Source organism: Anoplophora glabripennis, unplaced genomic scaffold, assembly GCF_000390285.2.
Source record: "Anoplophora glabripennis isolate ALB-LARVAE unplaced genomic scaffold, Agla_2.0 scaffold49, whole genome shotgun sequence".
NCBI classification, from domain to species: Eukaryota; Metazoa; Arthropoda; class Insecta; order Coleoptera; family Cerambycidae; genus Anoplophora; species Anoplophora glabripennis.
This window is the reverse complement of record NW_019417201.1, coordinates 896,391-918,009: the sequence shown is the minus strand read 5'-3', so window position 1 is coordinate 918,009 and position 21,619 is coordinate 896,391. Positions and strand designations below refer to the sequence as shown.

At 32.9% G+C, this 21,619-nt stretch overlaps 4 protein-coding genes across 5 annotated transcripts; 2 read left to right on the top strand and 2 right to left on the bottom strand.

Moving 5' to 3' along the window:
* Nucleotides 1-2,620: 2,620 nt before the first annotated feature.
* LOC108903879 (PP2C-like domain-containing protein CG9801) lies at nucleotides 2,621-11,932 on the bottom strand. 2 transcript variants are annotated; one of them, XM_018706218.1, is made up of 9 exons: nucleotides 11,735-11,932; nucleotides 11,520-11,640; nucleotides 11,250-11,467; nucleotides 10,260-10,880; nucleotides 6,738-6,965; nucleotides 6,101-6,529; nucleotides 5,132-5,845; nucleotides 3,440-3,778; nucleotides 2,621-3,378 (listed from the first exon to the last, which is right to left on the bottom strand). In XM_018706218.1, the coding sequence occupies exons 2-9, from the start codon at nucleotides 11,636-11,638 to the stop codon at nucleotides 3,119-3,121; spliced, it is 2,928 nt and encodes a 975-aa protein (XP_018561734.1). In that variant the 5' UTR covers nucleotides 11,639-11,640; nucleotides 11,735-11,932; the 3' UTR covers nucleotides 2,621-3,118. The 2 variants fall into 2 exon arrangements, with proteins under 2 accessions (XP_018561734.1, XP_018561735.1); XM_018706219.1 differs by lacking the exon at nucleotides 10,260-10,880.
* Nucleotides 11,933-12,114: 182 nt separating this feature from the next.
* On the top strand, nucleotides 12,115-13,568 carry LOC108903856 (thioredoxin-related transmembrane protein 2 homolog). Its single transcript, XM_018706176.1, has 3 exons — nucleotides 12,115-12,314; nucleotides 12,375-12,555; nucleotides 12,612-13,568. Exons 1-3 carry the CDS (start codon nucleotides 12,171-12,173, stop codon nucleotides 13,088-13,090), a joined length of 804 nt encoding a protein of 267 aa, XP_018561692.1. The 5' UTR covers nucleotides 12,115-12,170; the 3' UTR covers nucleotides 13,091-13,568.
* Nucleotides 13,569-15,956: 2,388 nt separating this feature from the next.
* Nucleotides 15,957-17,670, bottom strand: LOC108903857 (cell cycle checkpoint control protein RAD9A). The gene is made up of 5 exons (XM_018706177.1): nucleotides 17,468-17,670; nucleotides 17,157-17,410; nucleotides 16,828-17,098; nucleotides 16,591-16,771; nucleotides 15,957-16,535 (listed from the first exon to the last, which is right to left on the bottom strand). The coding sequence occupies exons 1-5, from the start codon at nucleotides 17,499-17,501 to the stop codon at nucleotides 16,064-16,066; spliced, it is 1,212 nt and encodes a 403-aa protein (XP_018561693.1). The 5' UTR covers nucleotides 17,502-17,670; the 3' UTR covers nucleotides 15,957-16,063.
* A 401-nt stretch (nucleotides 17,671-18,071) lies between these two features.
* On the top strand, nucleotides 18,072-19,827 carry LOC108903851 (vacuolar protein sorting-associated protein 29). Its single transcript, XM_018706170.1, has 4 exons — nucleotides 18,072-18,189; nucleotides 18,262-18,453; nucleotides 18,514-18,749; nucleotides 18,921-19,827. The coding sequence occupies exons 1-4, from the start codon at nucleotides 18,187-18,189 to the stop codon at nucleotides 19,036-19,038; spliced, it is 549 nt and encodes a 182-aa protein (XP_018561686.1). The 5' UTR covers nucleotides 18,072-18,186; the 3' UTR covers nucleotides 19,039-19,827.
* Nucleotides 19,828-21,619: the final 1,792 nt, after the last annotated feature.

Genomic DNA, 21,619 nt, shown 5'->3' with positions numbered 1-21,619 from the left:
CTCGGAAGATCTAAATTCACCGGCCAAGACACCCGGCTAGGCGGCCCCTGGATATGCAAGGATTTAGAAATATATTCATCCTGCACCTTCCTTTTTGATCTGCCTGTAAAGATGTTAATTACATCTTCGTGGTCGGTCTCCTCCTGTCTCTTAATGAATACGATGGAGGGTTTTTCGAACGCAAACCGGAGAGAAATACTGTCGGTGTCTGCCTGCAGAAGGGGCGTCTTCCTGACGACCCCGTTCCATAGGCAACTCCTAACTTCTCCGCATCGTACATCCAACGTTCTTGAGGCGAAGCATGTCTGTCAAGGCCATTTCTCTTAAGGCATATCCAGAGGTGGCAGACACAGCATTATTATAATTGGAATATCACCACGGTAGCGTAGTCAGTCGAGCACATGGTGGTAAGCATTTCTCGGCCAGATTTCCTATTCTGGTCCGGGTTCGATCCCCGGTATCGGCACTGGCAATATCAATGGATAATGGGTGTTTGTCTGCCCCCTTCCATACAGCCTTTGGCTTTAGATTTGGGGGATCTCTCATTTCTGCGGTGCGTTTTATGTTATGTTATCTTAAAAATATGATTTCTTCCTTTTTGTTTTGAAAAAGCCGTAAGTTTTTTATATTTACTGATGTCAACGTAATTTTTTGCTGGTAGGGTTGCTTTCACTATGGAATAATACGACCACATTGAAGAAGGAAAATAATACTCTTTCGATAACTCGAAAATATGCCAGTAAAACATTTTCACTATATTTTTTAATTTCGTGTTGCTTGCACCACTCCATAAATATGTCATACTAGCGATTGTATTTTTCGACTGATTTTTGTGCTGGAATTTCGAAACACGTTTCTAACGACTTTTCTAGGATTTCAAGCGGCGTGCACTGAATGTCTTCTTCCGTCATTTCCTATAAAAAATTCCCGACAAAACTTTTACTGTTGGGGCTGTGACAGCGACAAACGATTTGCGATTAATGTCATACAGTAATGACTGTTGATAAATATTTGCGCCAGGAAAAATGCTTGATTTTTACAGTAAAATAAAATGTTTGTTTACTTCCGGAAATCACTTTGGTAATGCAAGGCTCTGTTGACGGTTGGCAATAAAACAAAGGGTGACCGCAAAAAACCTGTGGTTTTCGCCCGTTTTTTCACAATTCGCAGAGAATTTAAAAAAAAATACATAAAAATGTTTTTGGTCGCAAATTACTTGTCGTAAAAAACTGAAATGAGCATAGCTTTTAGTATTTTAAAAATTTAAAAAATCACCCCGACTTAGGGGTGCCAAAAATGAAGTTTTTGAATATTACCAATTTATATAAAAACTATTAGTATGTGAATTATCTTAATATATATTTTTTTGAATTTTTACGATTATTTCTGATATTCTCTATTTTTGGGGACGATTCCACTCCCTGAGCGCGCTTAAGGGTGGATTTTCTAATTCAACATGCTTATTTCAGTCATGAGAATAAATCTTTCTTTGTATCAAGAATCATTCGATAGAAAAATTCACATGCTAATAGTTTTTATATTTATTGGTAATATTCAATTCATTTTGGGCGTCTTTTCAACCCCTAAATAGGGGTGATTTTTCAAAATACTAAATCTCATCTTAATTTTTTACAAGTAATTTGAGACCAAAAACATATTTTTATCTATTTTCTTTAGTTCTCTGCGAATTGTGAAAATTATTGTCTTTTTCTACCTGTTTAGTTTTCATTATTTCATAACTTTTTGTAATATTTAAGCTCGTTAATTCATAGAAAATTAGTTGCATTCAAAAATAAACCGCCTTTTTTTATTTTTTGCACGGTTTCTTGTAAATTTTTTGTGTGAGATAGACTCAATTTCGCTTCCGAGGGATATAATCGTCCTTTTCGCAATGCGTTTATGCTTGGAAAAAAATCTTTGAAAACTCTATTTTTTTTGTGTGTGCCGCTTTGTGGTCATATCCTTGGTCAACCTGTTCCACTTAGCTGGAGCTGCGGAGAATTCATTTATTGCATATTTAGTTCACTACCTTTAGAATGAGGAATTATGAAAACAGATATTTTACATATAAAATCTTTATCAATTAATTTCCCTACCAATGTGTATTTTCAGCGCCATCTATTGGTTTTGTGGAATGTTTCCTAAACAAATGACAATCATCCATTGTATCTGTTACAATCACATTGTTCATGGCCTACTAAGAGTTATGGTTTTATGAGTCGCTGCGATGAAAATTTTTATTTAAATTTGTGTGTACTTGCTTCTGATATAAAATGATTATACAAAGTGTAATATTACATGGGGATGAGGATAGTACAAACACCCCAGTGTGCGAAAGGGCAAAACTGCAATGGATAATAATTTTAAAGAAACTATTTTTTAATGCACTGTGTTTAGTTCGTGAATCTATCAATAACCTCCGACATTGACTAAGTTAAATTCACTACAAAATATACAGAATGTCAAGGGCACATATCTGACAAATTCACGAATTAAGAAAAAAAAAAACAGAATTAAGTAGAAAACCATTTCTACCGCCTAGAAATGCAGGAAGTATTGCAGCCCGTCACATTGTTTTTAATGTCTTTAAATGAAAATACCGGCTAAAGGATTGATGAGATTTATTTGTACAATTAAATGTAACAAGAACATGCAAATTAATAAAAATAAGTCAACTAGAAAAATAAGGTTTTTGGTTTCCATATATACAAATATAAAAGTGCATCAAAGAGAAAAATAAACATACTTGTTAACATCAATTTTTACAATTAAATTTTTAGATATAAAAAATATTACTTCACTATATAAAAATACTCTACGGTAGTACGAATTAAACGTTTAGAAATGTAAAAATTAATATAACCGAAAATATTGCACATTATTACACTGTTTGGTTCCGAAAAAAATCACGATTTAATCCACACGTTTTTCTAATATGGCAGTATTACGAAACTAAAAAAAATTTGTACCAGAATTTACAAACTTAACTACACAAAGCAAGCCTGTAAATATTATTTTTGGGACAGCCTGTATGGTGCATGATTAATACTTTTTTCTTAAAAACGATAACCACTCATACAAATGTAGACTTGAGTATGGAAAAGACAACCCGAAACGATTAATGAGCAAAATTACCAACGTTGTACGCCGCGACTGTCACATGGTCCAGCTTCCCAGGTAGGTTTTGAACGCGCTCTAACCCCTTTTTGCGCCTTATTTTCTTCTCTTGGGACGAAACCTCAACCAGAACGCCGTTTTTGTTATCGAAATACAAATCTTGATCCTCGAGAGTGTGGCGTTTCGCCGAAGTAATGCTAATCGTAAAGCTAATGAGATTCTCGCACAGTTTCCTGGCTGAGGTACAGGGACAGTCTTTACCTAAAAAAAAAATAAATATAATTTCAACGTTTCAACTTATTTTGACATCTTCAGGGAATACCTGAAATGCCATGTTTCAACACGTCCTCCATCAGTAGCAACTGCAGTTCGTATCTTTGTATTGGGGTAATGTAAGGAATTCCGTCCTCGTTCCTGAGGATTTGCTTGAGGTTGGAAGATCTGATGTCTAAAGAGGTCTTTGAACGAAGAAACTTATAACCTACTTCTTGCTTTTTGGAAGCGCTACTTGTATCGTCTACGGTCTGTAGGGTTTTGGAAACCGAACTCCTCTGTTTGACGGGCTTTTGACTAGATTGCGGAATTTCTTGTCGTTGCTGACTAGTGGCCTGCCGTCTCAGGCTGCTGGCCTTATTTTCTACCACCGTGGGTTTTTTAACACCTAAACGAACAATACGACATACAAATACGTAAACGAGAATTAAAATCACTGCGTTAACTTATTAATTAATTATATAAAAGTTTTACTCTCCGTTCAGCATTAAACTACACCCCCAATATCAGTGAGACGACATACTAATAATTTAACGACACAGCATAATACAAATCCATAAAGTTTTCAGAGGATAAAGAATTGTGACTTTGAGCAAGTCGACCATATTGAAAAGAAGTAGATTCTCAGTTCTATGGGTCTGAGTACAGTTGAATTTTCTTGGCATAGACAAAATAACTACTACTAATGCACCGGTGAGTAAATATACTTATAACAAATTCACGTACAACAGAAAACGCAATTAAACAAACACCGTCATGTTCTAAAGAAGTAGCTTTGGGTGCAATATAACCTACAAAGTATATGTCATATCCTATAAATATTATTGCTATACAACGCCTACTGGAATAAATCATTACTTTACACCTATTAGCAGAATGACCTACTAATCTGTAGGCATAATCTTTCCTATCTCAATTGAAGATCAAAGAGCTAGGCAGTATGTGCCAGGTTCGGTTGCTACACAGCAACTCGGAATTGAAATATTTGAATAATTTGTTCCCATATTTATTTAGCCATACCCATATACAGGTCTGGTCGAACTAAACGTGGAGGTGGTAGAAATGTATACACCCAATTGAAGAATGCGCGCGAGGGAAAACGGTGCACAAACACAGCCGCACTGGGCGACAGGGGTCATGAATTTCAGTTGTTGACAAATTGCCTAGCAGTGCAGTGCAGCAATGTGGAATTTGGTGTGATTCAGGTAATTTTAATTTATTATAGGCAGAACCGGTTGATGAAACAGATTTGGAATATAAAAATAAAGATTTACATGTTCAATGTCAACGTCTCATTTTAAATAATTACGATTCTTTAAAAAAAGGAAGAAAATGAAAAATCAGACAATGAAATTATAAATAGAATTCACATATTACGAAAGTTTCAGTGTCTACAATTTTTCGTGTTATTAAACAAGGTGTTATAGATCATTGCGTAAAGAGGTAGCGACAACAAAAATGTAAAAATATCGATGACATGACGAGAGACGTAATTCGGCGGAAAATTTATAAATTATGTAAAGAAATAATATATTATAGGCCAAATGGACATATAATAGAAATTTTCTACACATTATATACAAATTATTATTTTTTACCTTCAGCAGAAAAATTTTTTAGGGACACCTATGAAACTCATTAAATTTTATTGCTAGGCGTTTTTATACATGTTCAACTGACTGGAAAGACTATACCATCAAAGCATTATACTCTGTAGGTTATCCGACCAACGTTAACTTACTTTTGCCTACTTTTGGAGTATCTTCTACTGAATTTGCCCTAATAAATTGCTGCACCAGTGGATTTGCATAATCGACCTCTGGCTTATTACCAGTGGCTTCGTGTACTTCACTTGTACTAGTCTCTTCAGGTTCTTGTAAAGCTTTTTCGTCAGAGCTGCCTTGTTCAATATTCGATATGCTGCCTTCTACTAACTTATCTGTATTAATTAATTCGGACGACACATTATCGCTTTGAGATTTATTATCGACATTCTGTACCTCCGTCACAGATTCTATCGACTGAGACGAAGACTTTTCCGACATAGTATTGCTTTTCACGCTACTTTCCGCGGAACTTCTACTAGAATCGTCCCTATTCTTAGACCTCCTAGGTGGCTTGATTGGCGGTTTTTGAGGATTTTCTACGATTTTAACGGGTTTCGTAGCATGCGGTTTATGCTCATCCGCCGTATGAGACGGAGTGCTCTTCGCTGGTCGACTAGTACTAGTCCTTTTAGGTTTTGAAGGTTCCACGTTACAGTTTACCGTGAACCTGCAAACGTTGGGATCGAAATTGTCCGTCAGTCCGTCACTAGCCACCATTACGATATCGCCTTTACGTAGGGTGGTTATCGAGAGGGTGAGATTACTCAGTTCCGGGTTAATTCCGTCTACGGGACCTAGCGCTCCCAAAGCGTCCCGCATGTCCCGATTGCAGTTTATGTCGTGAGATCCTGCAATTATTTTTGTCTGAAGTAGTCATATATTATTCCAGTAATAGGATCTGGCTTAATCGGAGTTTCTTGGGATCAGTTTGGTTTCTTTTCAATCTGCAATCTGTCATTTTTGCTATATTTCAAAAAGTATTTTCCCAATCGAATGGCGTGTTATTTTAAAGTCACCACATTTTTGATGATAATTGTCATGAGCGCAATTCTAACCTCAACAATCTCCGATTAAGCTGTTTCTCACCCTGAAAACTAACCTACCTTTAGTGAGTTCCCTAACTCCATACTGCTGGGAATACACGTACGCCAAAGTATCCCCAACATTACAAACGCAGCATACATACTGCGTTTCCGACTCCCTCCTTTCCCCGCTACCAGTCTGACTGAGAACCCTCCGTTCCAGTTTTTGTTTTAAAGGTAAGACGACCGCTACAGTCAACGTGGTGAGCATTCCCTTGTTCTCCAAGATGAGATCGTGCGCGCAATTGAACGCCCTCAGCAAGCAAATAAAAACTTCCCTGGTGTTGCTTATCAGGTTAACGTTTTCGTCTACTATACTACTCGAGAGCGAACTTTCGTCAGTCTTAATAGTAAGGTTTTCGAATGGTTTTGTATCGTTGAATATCGTTTTGTTGAGGTAGTGGAGACTGCCGTGGACGGCGGACTTAGCCGCTATGCTCGCTTTCTCACCTGGAAAATGATCGGTATATATACAGAGTGTTACAAGGTAGTAGGTTAATCTGTAAGTCACAAATTTTTAAATCTAACACATTTTGAAACTAAGCGAATCCAAAAATGGCATAAGAATAGCCCTTTTCTCAAAGAGTAGGGTTAGTAGTTTGACCTACTTTATTGTAACAACCTTACGACTAAAAGTTACATTTCTAATGTGTCTTACCCCAATTTACTCCGTCTGCCACTGCCAATATAGCAGAATCCCTTCTAGCGATAATACCAAAGCAGTCTGCTATTGGATCCCCGTTTTTATTCCTAGTTACTTGGTTTCGATCGTAGAGAGAGTCAGATAAACCATAAATAAGTTCTGATTTTTTATTCCATTCGGTTGGAAGGGACGAATCCTCTACTTCTCTTAACGGAATGTTAGAATTTTCAACGACCTCCTCACCTACAAATATTTATTTGATGAGGACTTCGAATTTCCACAGAGAATTTTAACTATTTGCGTTTAATATACTATTAATGTTTACTAGTGAATCCAAAATCTATTTTAAAATTTAGAAATGGCAAAAAACTATGCCTTTAATGGTTCACTGAATAACAGTAAAATTTATGAAAATTAATTCTGTATCAATACACATTTTTAGTAACACGAACCCTTACAAATTAATTTTTGGACGGCACATTATACAGAATGTTTATTAAGTACTTGTACAAACTTTAAAGGGTGAATCTTTGACTAATTTTAAGACAAAAGGTTCATATGAACCTAAAAAAATTTTTTGTTTCAGCAATTATTGTAAATGTTATTAACTTATTTGTAGAAGTAGTTTAGTCTTCGTCTTATGATCTAAGTTTGTCACATCACAATACAATCAATAAAAGACACATTTTTTGACTTGTTTTTCAGAAACTCTTAATGATTCAACTAACAAAATTCCAACGCAGGTTTAACTTTCACCCGTTTTTTTAAAAAACAGCTGCTTTCAGCGACAAATACTAAGAGTAGTCAAAAATGATGTAGAGTGCGACACGAAAAAGTTATGGTTATTTAAATCCAGGTACAATACCGTATGTGGCGTCCTCTAACAATAAACAAAAAACTAAGTAAATATTTGAGTTTCTCATCAATACTGCCAGTTTCCCAAATTTTATTAAATTGCCATGTTATTGAACAAAAATATAATCAAAATACGAAACTAAATTTTTTTTTAACACTGTATCTCAAGAACCAAGCCATTGTCCATATGAACTTTTTATTTTAAAATTAGTCAAAAATTCACCCTTTAAAGTTTGTACTTAATAAACACCCTGTATATTATAAATTTGATGCAATTTTTAAAAAAGTTCTCCAAATTCACATAACTATACAATTAATGATTGTTTTTTTTATGGTAATCTTCCCCACAGGTCGGTACCTTATCAAGATTGCGAGATAACGGGAAAATGACCTGTATAAAAGTGGTTTGGATCATCGTTGACAATCACTTGATGACCTTGAAGGTCATTTTGATAAAAATCAGTAGAATCGGCTTTAAGACATTGAGATGATAGTTTTCATATCAATTTTTCATAGATTTCCCTTGCTCATCTTATAGACCAGGCCGGATTTGTCGAAATATGCCACTTCTTGGATGTAAGAGGGGCCAAGCTAATTTTTACTGAAATACCTTCAGTACAACTCACATAATAAAAGTGTAGATCTCTAGATCTGGACGAGGTCTGGAACATTACCAAAATTGTAAAAATGTTTAAAAAATTTTAAAAATATCTATTTCATCTGAGTTTTTTACTTATAACTTGGAACGTATGCATTTTGGAAGAATATTGAAGAGGTAAAAAAGTTTTAGAATTGAATTTTGCACAATATACTGCAAGTTAAAAATGTTTAAATTTATTACCGATGTTGCAAAATTGCAATAATTGATGAAAAAAAGGCAAAATAAGTTTTTTTGGATAATTTTTTAAAAATATTTTAATTGCTCCGACGGCATTCTAATTTTGGTAAAAAAAACTTTAGAGTATAATAAAACAATACACTAAATAAAATATTTTAAAAAAATTATCCAAAAAACTTGATTATTTTGAATTTTTTCATCAATTATTATTTTGCAACATCGGTAATAAATTTTAAAATTTTTAACTTACAGTATATTGTTCTATATTGTGTATATTGTTCTAAAATTTTTTTTCTGTCCAATATTCTTCCAAAATGCGTATGTTTCAAAATATAAGTAAAAAACTCAGATAAAATAGGTATTTTTTAAAATTTTTTAAACATTTTTGTAATTTTGAAAATGTTCCGGACTTCGCTCAGTTCTAGGGATCTACACTTTTATTATGTATTGTACTGAAGGTAATCCAGAGAAAAAATTTGCTTGCCTCCTCTCACATCCACCTCAAAACAGATCCGCCATGGTCTATTATTGTATTATTTCATTCACTTTTTAAAGGTTGCTAAACCGTACGTCATAGCTTTGTGTTTTGTACAATATTGTTGTGGAATGACGCAAACACCGACAGACACGAATTATAAAAATAGTTGACAACAAATTAATAAAAATATTACTGCGAAGGGTTTACAGATAAGAACAAATTTAATTATCATCACTCGTCTCAACATTAAACTGATAGGGCTCGTAGTGCTAGAAAATACTTTTCCAAAGTTTCCGAGTCACTTATTTTTGATAGCTTAATTCGATCGTGAAACCAATTTAACATTATTAAGCTTACTCAAGCGATGACTCACATTCGTTGTCTAATTTTGATTAATAAGCTTTAAGCACTTTAAAATAGAACATAAAATAAATAAATATAATGTATATTAACAATCACATACACCAAAACGACAGTATATATAACAGTTGTTGTATTACAGACAAATACAACATAATAAAACATACGTAGCTGTCATAGATATTTTTATTATGCCTCGAAGTTGTTATCGTAATTTTCTCAATTAGTCTCAGTTGTTAATATGTATTGTTATAAAAATTGGTTGTTTTTCATTTCGGCTCAATGTTAGGTTTTAATCCAATAAAACCACCAGATCACTAAAGAAATAAGCATTAAAAGAAACCATTTGTATTTCCCAATACCATATTATTTAATAGAAAAAAATATGTTAGTGATATATTAACCGAAATTACGTCTAATCTTTTAGGGTCTCATACCAAACGATTTTAGAATTTACACATTTCCAGTCAAAATGCAACTTCGGGTAACGTGAAAACTTAGTGGTCAATCTAATTTTTATTAATTTTTTTCTTCATAGAAACGAAATTTGACCCCCTACTAATCCTCAACTTGAACCAATATAGTCGCAAAAAGCGTTCTTCTTTTTTAGGTAAAAGCAAGTGAAACAAATTATGTGCGTTTTGACTTTAAACTCGAGATTTATAAATTTCTTTGCTCATTCGTACTCAACTTGAATTAATAATTGTGGTGCTAAATAAAAGCGACATAGGAAGACGGCAAATACCTATGAAACCATGAAGAGATAATACAGAATTAATTTAAACGGGAATTGAAAATTGTGTTTCAATAGTATATTAAGACTAACGAAAAGCACACAAGCACAGTACATGCACATGCATATAATCAGAAATATATGAAAGTTATGTTATTATGCAGTTAGAGAAATAAAAAACACATGCATTTACTCTAAAAACTTCAACTATGCGATATAAACATTTCAGTAAGGGCAAAATAACATCACACGGCACACCATGCTTTTTTTTACCCCTTATATTTGGCCGTTCAATTTTAATGATCCTTCCCCTTTTCTTATGATGAAAGGGATTCCCCTCGCTCTTAGATTTTGACAGGCCATAATGACTTTGGACAGTAGCGTTTTTAGTTGTGTCGCTTGTTCTCTGGGTCTTGTTCGTTTTCTTTACAGACGAGATTCTTTCAGATTTTTCACGATCGGTAGCTTGATCAATGTTGTTTTTGAGACTTTGGTTAATTTTGGTATCGGTTTTGTTAATTTTAACACTAATATCACTATCACCTGCATTTCCGTTGGCATTTACTTCACTACTTTCGTTCTTTGGTCGAAGAGATTCCTTCTGTTCACAAACACTCAAAGTGTTGCAAGTATCTGCGTTTAAAATTTGACTATTTTTGCATTCTACTGTTTCACAGTTATTGTTGCTGCCGTAGAAGCTTTTGTCTATCTTTGTCTTTTCGATTTCAATATCGAAATCTGAAATGCTGCCCAAGCTGTGGCTCTTGCTGTGCCTTTTGGGTTTGTTTGTCACACAATACTCGTGCCCAGCCACTTTTATTACCATCGTCGTATTATCTATGGGCTGTCCTGGTAATAACTTGTGTGGTGATTTTTTTGGTAATGCCGACGATACTAAAATAAATCCAGAGTATTCATCACGGAGTCAAACTATTATTGACGTTTAAAGGCAGCTTTTCTAATTGCCAAACTATATATAAATATATGCCCCTCAACATCAATGTCGTTCCCAAAAAATTTTGCAAATACAGGGTTAAGTACATATATGATTAATTAAGAAGATTTAATAGTTCGAATATCACCCCACCCTCCCAACCACCGAGTACTATATTTTCAAAGAACACACTATTCCTCTGATGTACCCTGTACACTATTACCTATAATAACGATAATTATTCATATTCTGACAGATTACACTATATAAGTTGTCTGTAATGTAAAAAAATACACTAAATAAAAAATATGTGAATAATTTTACTTTACCAGGTTCCTCATCATGTGTGTCAATAAAGTCGATATCCGCATCTGGCAGGCATAAATGCTTTTCTATTCTTTTGACTGTAGTCAATCCGCCATTTGGTCCTGAATAGCAGCCGATTATCGTATTTGGACCATTTTCATAGTGACCGAGGTCATAGTTTGGTAAATCTGTCGGATTTTTCCCGTAAATAATAGGTGGGCCTTCGCATAGTGTGATAATTCTATAATTCAAATTCCACTTGAAGATATAGTTTTACTTAAAATATAACTTACCCTTGCAAATATTTTGTGACAAAAGTATTTTCATTGATATTATGCTTTTTATCTCTAGATTCATTGTGAAAACTCAGTTGTCTGAAGTAACTAGAAACCCTTTTTCGTAAAGATGGCATTTCTAAAAAAGGTTAAACGTGGAGTAAGCAACTTATAAATAAACATTGCATATTAATTTATATTTATATTTTGACAATTAATTTAACCTCACTTACCTGCCCAATTGATTAATTTAGTTAAATGTCCCTACAGTAACTTTGTGCCTAAAGGGAAGCATTTATTTCAACAATAGAGAACTGATTATTAAATAAAACATCTAGTTTCTGTTTTAATTAACTCTTTTTATTGGGCACACCCTATTTTTCATATACCACACAGATTTAATATAAAAAATATAACGGCAAACGGCACAATGACAGGACTACCACTGAGCATTGACACCTTAGATTAAAGAAGCATAATCCATAGAAGACAGAACAGTTTTCTGTGGCATAATTGACATTAACAGAGACAAAGAGCAGGAATGGCAATTGGCAAATTAAATATTCCCTAAATCCCTACCGGTACTAGAGTGAGGAAATTATTTGTTGTCTATCTTGTGTTTTGTGTTGTGGTCTTCTATTAAAGTTGAAAGTGAGGTTAAAATCGGAAATGTCTTTTAAACAGGATTTAAAACAACTTTTAAAACCTTACTATATATTTAATATACTCTTGAGTCTCTCCTATGTTTTTCTAAAGCGAATGCCAGGACTATGCAATTATATCTTTGCTTCAGACACCTGCGAATTTGAGGGGGTAAGTACAAAAAAAATAGTTGTAAATTGAATAATAGGTATGTAATTGTTTAATTTTCAGCGCGAAACTGAGATATTATTCTTCCTCATTATAGTCATAGCAATGCGAACTAGGAAAACAGGAAGCGTTTCAATGATAAATTACTTGTCTTCTAGTTTTATTTACACAAAAATTGCTAACCTAATATTGTGGTTTAGTGCGGATTTTTTGATGGGAATAATTTATGGAATAATATTTATATGTAAGTATGTTACATCTGTGTGATTTGTATTGATTCTGACTAAATTCCCTTTGCAGTGGGTGCCCTCATCTTCCCCGAACCAACATATTCCGGTCCTAGCAATGTAATATATTTCCGAGACCTGCAAGGTCTAGAAGAAGAATTATCTAGGAATAAAAAAACTACATGGCTAGTAGCGTTTTATACAGTGTGGAATCCGGCTTGTGTCACATTCGCTCCAGTCTTTGCAAAATTAAGTACAGAGTTTCACCTAGAGAACCTCAGGTTCGGTAAAATAGACATCGGGCGTTATCCCGAAGCTGCAAAGAAGTACCACGTAAACGACGGCAGCCTGAGCAAGCAGCTACCCACATTAATACTATTCGAAGATGGAAAAGAGGTTCTTAGAAGACCTACGACGGACACAAAGGGGAAATTGATAAGTTTTCTATTTTCTGATGATAACATTAAGAAAGCATTCGGTCTTAACGGAGTGTACGAAAACTGCAGGAACGAGCTGAAACGAAGTAATAAGTTGCACCATAAAAGCGATTAGTTTTTATTAATACATTTTAACGTATTCGACGTTGTTTGAAATTATTTATTGCTAGTTTTGTTTGAAATGTATGAGTGCATTGTACAGTCTGCAAAAAATTACAAAAGCTTGATGTGAGTTTAAAATTTAAAGAGTAAATAGAGATAACAAAGTGTAATCTGTTTATTTGGCTTGAAAGTAATAATTGTAAATTATTTTGCTACGAAGAATACTCAGAATGTTTATTCATTCCACCGATTGCGTAATTTTTATTGCATTGTATTAGGCGTAATCTCAACAAATGGTGGCTCTATAGTCTTAAAAAATATAACAAAATATAGAAATGTCCGTTTGTAGTGTTTTAAAAAATATTATATTCGTGTCAACGTTTGTTTTTAATTGTCCACAATTTTTCTACATATTGCCAATCGTAAGGCAATTATAATAATCAGTTTTCATAGTTTTATATGAAATTTTAGTTACTGTACTGCCTCCTAACTATAGCTGTATTGTTTGTTTATATCAGTTAATAAAAAATTTGTTGCTAAACAATTTCTTTATATTTCTGATGTACAGGGTGACCCTTAAGTAATGGTACATGGGGCACCAGCAAGTACAAGGTGTTAAATTGAAAAATTTTGGGAATCAGAGGTTTCTTGAGGTGACAAATTCAAATTTGATCATAATTTGCTGTTACTTATTGGAGGGCGCCACTTGTGGTATATTGCATGACTTTAAAATTGTTACGAGACTAATACTTAGACGGTGACATCTGGTGGTCGACATTAAAAGCTTAGCGAGATAAGTTTTGGGTGGATAGGAGACTGACGGCTGGCTTGGTTGGATAGGCGTTACCTAAACATACAGGGTGGGCCATTAGTGTGAGAAAATAAAATAACTCGCTTGTTACTCATAATACAGAAAAAAGTTTATATAAAAGTTGTACTGAATCAAAAATCCTGAAGGACAAAATTAATTTGAAACACACAGGGCGATGAGTAAAAACGGGACGTGATAAATATTACATTTTTTAAATGGAACACCCTGTATATTTTTGTACATATGGATTTCTAAGAGAATTCTATATATGGGAATATAAACAGTTTAACATTTTTGGGGTTGCTAAGTTATGTAGAAAATTCTTCAAATTTTGAAAAAACAAGACCTCAAAAAAGTATTAACTTTCAACTACTAACACTTGGAGCAAAAATATTTGACAGAGTTATAAGCAAAGACTCCTGTATTAGCTAATATCGATATTTTATACAAGGCATTTTTTATAATACGATCATTTTTAGAAAGTTTAAACTTGATTTTCTTAAATTTTTCAAATGGGACACCCTGTATTTTATTCACTTATCGGTCCACTTCAAGTTTTATTAAGCATGTTCTATATCTAAAATTGTTAGTTTATAGAATACCACAAATAAATATTAACTAATAAAAATTAACTCAAAATGGAATGATAAACTATGAACTGACAAATTGACACAATGTGACAGTTTTTTTCAAAGCCATTTCCTGCGACCAAAAATAATAAAAATTAGGTTTTTCCAGAAATGTTGCGATGTCTTAAAAACTAACAACTTTAGGTGTAGAACATATTTAATAAAAGTTGAAGTGATATTATGTGAATAAAATAGAACAATAAAATACAGGGTGTTCCATTTGAAAAATTTTAGAAAATCAAGTTTGAACTTTCTTAAAATGATGGTATTATAAAAAATGCCCTGTATAAAATATCGATATTAGCTATTATAGGAGTCTTTGCCTATAACTCTGTCATATTTTTGCTCCAAGTGTTAGTAGTTGAAAGTTAATACAACTTCTTCGAGGTCATGTTTTTTCCAAAATCCGAAGAATTTTCTACATAACTTGGCAACCCCGCACTAAAATGATAAACTGTTTATATTGCCATATATAGAATTTTCTCAAAAATCCATACGTTTAAAAATATACAGGGTGTTCCATTTAAAAAATGTAATATATTGCGTGTCCCATTTTTACACATCACCCTGTGTGCTTAAAATTAATTTTGTCCTTTAGGTTTTTTGATTCTGTACAACTTTTATATAAATATTTTTCTGTATTATGAATAACAAGGGAGTTACTTTACTTTCTCACACTAATGGCTCACCCTGTATATGGTCAGCGTTTTTTTATTTACACAAGTGACCTAACACTTCAGTTCTTGTTTTGTCAGACACAGGCTTTTCAAATGTTTTTCTTGCTTATAAAATGTTTGTTTCAAATAATTTTCGCATATTAATTAAGAGGCAGTCCTCGTACTTATGGTATGTTCAGTTCTCAAAATAAATGATGTAAATCCATACGATATAAGTCGATACATTCTTTTCATCCGTTTCTATATAAAGTGAAGCAGTTAGGTTCTATCTGAACATATAATTTAAAAAAACTACATATTAATATTAAATAATAATACTTTATAAAACAAACCATGTATTTGGTACATACTTATTGCACAATTGAAAAAATAGAAAGAACCATAATAAACACTAAATCACTGGTCTAAAAAACGTATCAGTTCGAGTTTGTTTCGCTTCATTTTTCTTGTTTTCATACATTTCTCGATAACGCTGACAGGAAGTAGTAATTATATTATTAAAATTTAAAACTTCTTTCAAAATTTGGATCGTGTTCTTTAAAAACATTCATGGTATTCTGTAAACGTCCAAAGGCTTGCAACACCGATGACCGTACAAGTGAAATAGCCCAAGACGTATTTCGAAGCTATTTACGTTGGATTGAAGACTAGTGTTAAAATATTGTTGGCACAACTTGAAACGACGTAATTCGAGGACTGCTTGTAATTACTTCATTAATTATCACCAAAACATTTCTCATATAAATCAAATGAATTCGATGAGAAACTTTTATTCATTAACAAAAAATATATTCTGTACAATTTTATCACTTTGGACCTATTTGTTTATAAATGTAAAAAATTACATTACAAATAACCATTTATGATATTTATTCGGAATCGGAGTTTGGAGCTAACACCTCACCGAAAGAGGTTTCCGTGAACGTAGGTTCGAAACATCGTCCAAAAACTAACTTCGCCTTTTTCGTCCTTGGCGATTCGGGAGAAGGTGGAAGAACATCCATATCCTCACCGTCAACATCCATAGGCACCGGATCTGAAGGTAAGTTAAATTTTTTACACTTACCCTTTCCTTTTCTGTTTTTGTCTTTTTTTATATTCATATCAAGTTTAGCTCTTTTGGGGTTGTTTTCTTCCGTGTCCATTTCCCAATCGTCCCACTCTTCGTTCAGAGCTTGTCGATCTTCCAAAGACAGATTGATGTTTTCATGGGCGAGTTGGGTAATTTTCGTGGGTATTGACGAAGTAGCCATAGAACTTTGGAGGTCACTGTAAGGATTCAAAGTAGCCACTATGAAGTTTACTTCAAATGTCGGATTTTTCATTATTAACGTCAGTGGCCTAGAAAGTAAACGGACGATAACGATAACATCAAATACATCAAAACTAAGCTTACTTGCCGCCAACTTCAAAATTGATGCCGATATTCAAGTTGAATCCTTCAGCAAACTGTATGGCAGTACGTAGCGGCCTCAAACAGAAATTTATTGCTGTTTCTTTATTAATTTCGAACTTTGAGAATTCGGATCGGTTTAGATTTACCTGACTTCTTACGGAATTAGCTGTCACAGTGGCACCTACAAAAAGATTATTCATATCAAATAATGAGAGTCAAAGCATTTAGAAATCTTACCTACAATGTAATTCCTCACCACCACTTTTTCTTTGGAAATCTCAAAAGTGATTTCATCGTCTGTATTGCTGAACATTGTTAATAATTGGTTGAAAAAGGAGCTAGATCCTAATATATTGTTGGAACCAGCATCCGGTTTAAATTCTATGGATAACGATTCGGTCTCCATTAACCTTAACCTGTGCGTCATTAAGATATCATCACACTTAAATTTCATTTTGAAAATGATCACATCACTGTCGCTTTCATATTCCAACTTAATGAATTCCAACTAAGGAAAAATTAGTAGAAGCAATGTTACATAGCAATCAGTTTTAAATAGTACTTACCTTTTTTTCTAGATGAGCTCCTTTAAATAATGGTAGAAGAATTTTCATATGAATTTTACAAGTTATAGCGCTACATTGTTCATTAAGTTCGTTCTTGTTTACTTCGTAATTGGAGAAAAAGCTGTCTAATAAATGGTAACGAACACATATTGTTTTTCTTAGATTTAACGTTATTAATGTTAATCTGTCTTCGTGTGCTTCTAGGTAGAGATCATCCCCTACTTTAGCTAGGGCGTGAATAGCTTTTGATAGGACTGAAAGAAAATAAAAACTGTGAGATCAGAAACTAATTTAAATAGATAGATACTCACCTTTTATATTTAAACCAGGTAGAATACAATTCATTGCGACATAGATCTTGCACACAACAAATGTTTTACCTTACATTATACAAAAATAAGTTAACTGCATAATATTAACTTAAAAAACATTTATTATTTATTATTTAATGCATTTGACATTTAAACTGAATTTGAAAATAAAATAACCCTCAAAACATGACAATGTTGACCAACTTTCAATTCCGTAACTAAAAATATTCCTGCAAATTTTGGATGTTAACCAATGATGACATTCGTTTCAAGGGCTTCGTTACCCTAGAGTAACTCAGAGCTGTTCCATAGCATGGCCTTTTGATCCAGGGCTCGACGCCCTGGGATGTCTTCCCCTTTTCCATCGAGGACTATCATTTTAGCTGGAGTTTGGAACTCTAAAATATATTTAAGGTTAAGTAAATAAACACTCAATTATGCCATAACAAACCTCATAGACCTAACCTATATATGCTCTTTTCAAGAGCTCAGTAGGGTCGTCTCCGGGTTTAACGCCCTAGGGACTGGGGCTTGACGATCGTTAAAAGAATGCAGTGAATGTTGAAATCGGCAACCCTGTGTAGGTCTAGCATAGATAAAAGAGTTAGGTCTAGGTAGATACCTGTTTTCCTTAGGGGGTGTTTATCTTTTGCAGAATTAAGTAAATTTTCAGAATTGAATTAGAATATTGTACCTCTGCTTTGTAGGAATTTACAAATATGGTAAAGTATATTGTTCAATTTTTTGTATCATATTTTCTATTAAAAATTCATTTATAACCTTAAAATTTTTAGCTCGTTCTAGTTTTGGGAGATTTACATATCCCACACAGATGTAGCAGCCTACCAGCCAAGTTCAAAAAATTACTCGTACCGGGAAGAATACAACACATACTTTGTACAGGAAATTTATGTACCAAAGAATCGTACGATTATTTAAAGACTCTGGCCAGTGATGTCCACGTCGTTAGGGGAGATTTTGATGATGTATGTATTAAAGATTTACATTAATGTTCAAAATGTAAGTTACTAATTCCTATTTTGTAGAATTTAAATTATCCGGAACAAAAAGTTGTAACGGTAGGACAGTTTCGAATAGGCCTTTCGCACGGACATCAAGTTGTGCCTTGGGGCGACCCAGATTCTTTAGCGTTAATTCAAAGACAGCTAGACGTGGATATACTTATTTCTGGTCACACTCATAAGTTTGAGGCTTATGAACACGAAAATAAGTTTTATATTAATCCGGGGTCGGCCACAGGAGCTTATAATGCATTAGACACGTGAGTATTGAATTTGAAATAATAAACCGCACCTGTTGATTTTAAGATCCTATAAAGAAATTGACCCTCTTATAAATGTCCTGTAAATGTCCACGCTCCTTTTCTGGTAATGCTTCTGCCATAACTTCTGCAGATTAAACAATTTAAGTGGTGGCATTTCTTTGATTTTAGATCAATAACACCCTCATTTGTACTCATGGACATACAAAACACTACTGTAGTGACATATGTCTACCAGCTAGTGGGAGACGAGGTAAAGGTAGAACGAATTGAATATAAGAAAAATTAGAGATGAAATGAAAGGCATACATTTGCGTATATGTTGGCATTTAAGATTAAGACACCTATTATTTTCAATTAAGTCTTATATTAAAAAGGGAAATATAAAACTTGAACTTTCGAACGCTTAAGGTACACTTATGGATTTTAATAAACTGTATTGTGAATATTCATATTATGTAATATTAGTTATAGGTATATAATTCTGCCACTTACTGTTTATTCTATTAGCGTAAAAAATCCACAAGCTTTCATATTTAATAGCTGATTAATAGTACAGTCTGTACTATATTTGTTGAGATAGAATTGCAGTGCATACTGTCTTTCTTCGTAAGTTTTCTTAGAATTGTATCCCAACAAATATCGTACGACTGTTATTTGTAGCATAATTGAGTGACGAAATAATCGAATTTTATTTAAGAAATAATATTTTGTGAAACTTTCGAAGATGTTTTTATGCAAACATCTTTTAGTATGATTTTATATTATAAAGGAAAGAAATGGATACTTTTTTTTAATTAATTTATGAGAGCAAAAAATTGCATTAGGACATCAAACACATCAATTTTTGCATTGTAAATTAAATTCTTTCTAATAGAAGGTTATTAAAATAACAAAAAAGGAAAAAAGACCATGAAAATTTCTGTACATTTAAGATTATCTCATTAATTTCTCTGGTTTAGCATAACTCTTAATGTAATCATGAATATAGTTCAGGAAATGTTATTTCTGTTATAATTTTTTGTAGTGCATATTTATAATATAATTTTTATAAGTATATTTTTTATATAAAATTTATCTGGTTCTATTTATAAAATAAATATATCTGAATAGGGATATATTGTGTATTTTTTTATTTTTTTATTATAAACAACGGCTTATGAAAAATGGAGTACTACTTGCCTCTTCGAAATTTAAAAATATTCTTTTACATAAATATTTGACCTTGACGGTCTCGGTTTTGAGATACAGGGTGTTATAATTAAAAAAAACATCCAATGGGTTATATTTATTATGGTGTTAATACAGCTTTAAAACTTAAAGAAACAAAACTGACTCTTAAAAATTAAAAACTCATTTAAATTCTGAAGTAGTACTTTATGAAAATAGTCCTAAATATCTTCTGAACGAATGAAGTCACTGAAAATAAATTTTGTTTGCACAGTTCATGAATATAATCGAATTCAATGTGACAAAGATTCAAAAATTAGAGCAAAACACTGTAAAAAGATGTCAATTGAATTAATTGAATTATCGGGTGATCCAAAATTCACGCAAGATTTAAAAAAGACAGCGTAACGGCTGATTGTTCAAGGCTATTAAAAATGAAGCCCTTGGGGTTAAGAAAATCTACGAGTGATTGTTGAGAAACAAATGCATCCATAACGTATCACTATTTGCTGCAGATTTTGGACTGGAGGCATCATCGAACCATTCTTCTTCGAAAATGTGGGTGGTCAGGCAATAACAGTTAATGGTGCTCGCTGTCGCGACATAATACTCCAGTTTTTTTGTGCTTAAATTGCAAGATATGAATGTAGACGACATGTGGTTTCAACAAGATAGTATCACATGCCATACAGTCGAACCAAGAAATAAAGGTGAAAAATCATCGAGAAATCGTGAAAATCACTGGATGTGATTTTATTGTTAGAAAGTCTTGGGAATAATAATACAAGAGGCGTCTCATCTCGTGGGTCATGAAAAAAGTATAGCGTCATTGTTTTTTATCAACAAATAGGTATAAAATTCGTCATTTTTTGTTCTACGCGTTATTGTAAAAAAACTATTAATCTTGGCAAAAAATGTAGACGATTTGATCTAGAGAAACTCATCTTTAAAATGATACTTTATATGTTAAAATTGCTTTATAAACAAAAAATTTATTGCAAAATGAAACGGAAAAAGTGCTTTTTCTTTAATTGTTAATAACATTTTAAATAATTAATAAAATCTTACCAAACTTTCCCAAAATGTGAGTTTTCATATCCTTAAGAGATATGCTAAAGATGGGCTCGATCGGTCAAATAGTTTTTACAAAATTCTATTTATTTATCCCATTTTTGCAAAAAAGGCCCATTTTCAAATGATTATTTCGGGGGCAGGGTTGTGACTAAAACATTCTTTTTGGGCTTATTTTCTTCGAAGGGACACCAAGTATCCTCTAGTTAAAAAAAATTAAAAATTTTTTCAAATTTAGTTGTATATAATTGTTAACAAATAAAAGGCACTTTTTTCCCTAATAATAATAAAATAACTCCGTGGTTTTTAACTTTTGAAAGAAGTTATATACACCATTCGAAAGCCCATAAAAAAACCTACAGATTGAAAAAAAAAGTTTCTACGACCAATAGGTCCGGAGTTAGCAAGTTTTTTACAACTAAATTTGAAAAAAAAATTATTTTATTTTTAACTAGAGGATACTTGGTGTTCCTTCGAAGAAAATGATCCCAAACAGAATGTTTTAGTCATAACCCTGCCCCCGGAATAGTCATTTGAAAATGGGCAATAAATTTTTTGTTTATAAAGCATTTTAACTTATAACGTCTCATTTTAAAGATGAGTTTCTCGACATCGAATCATCTGTTGAA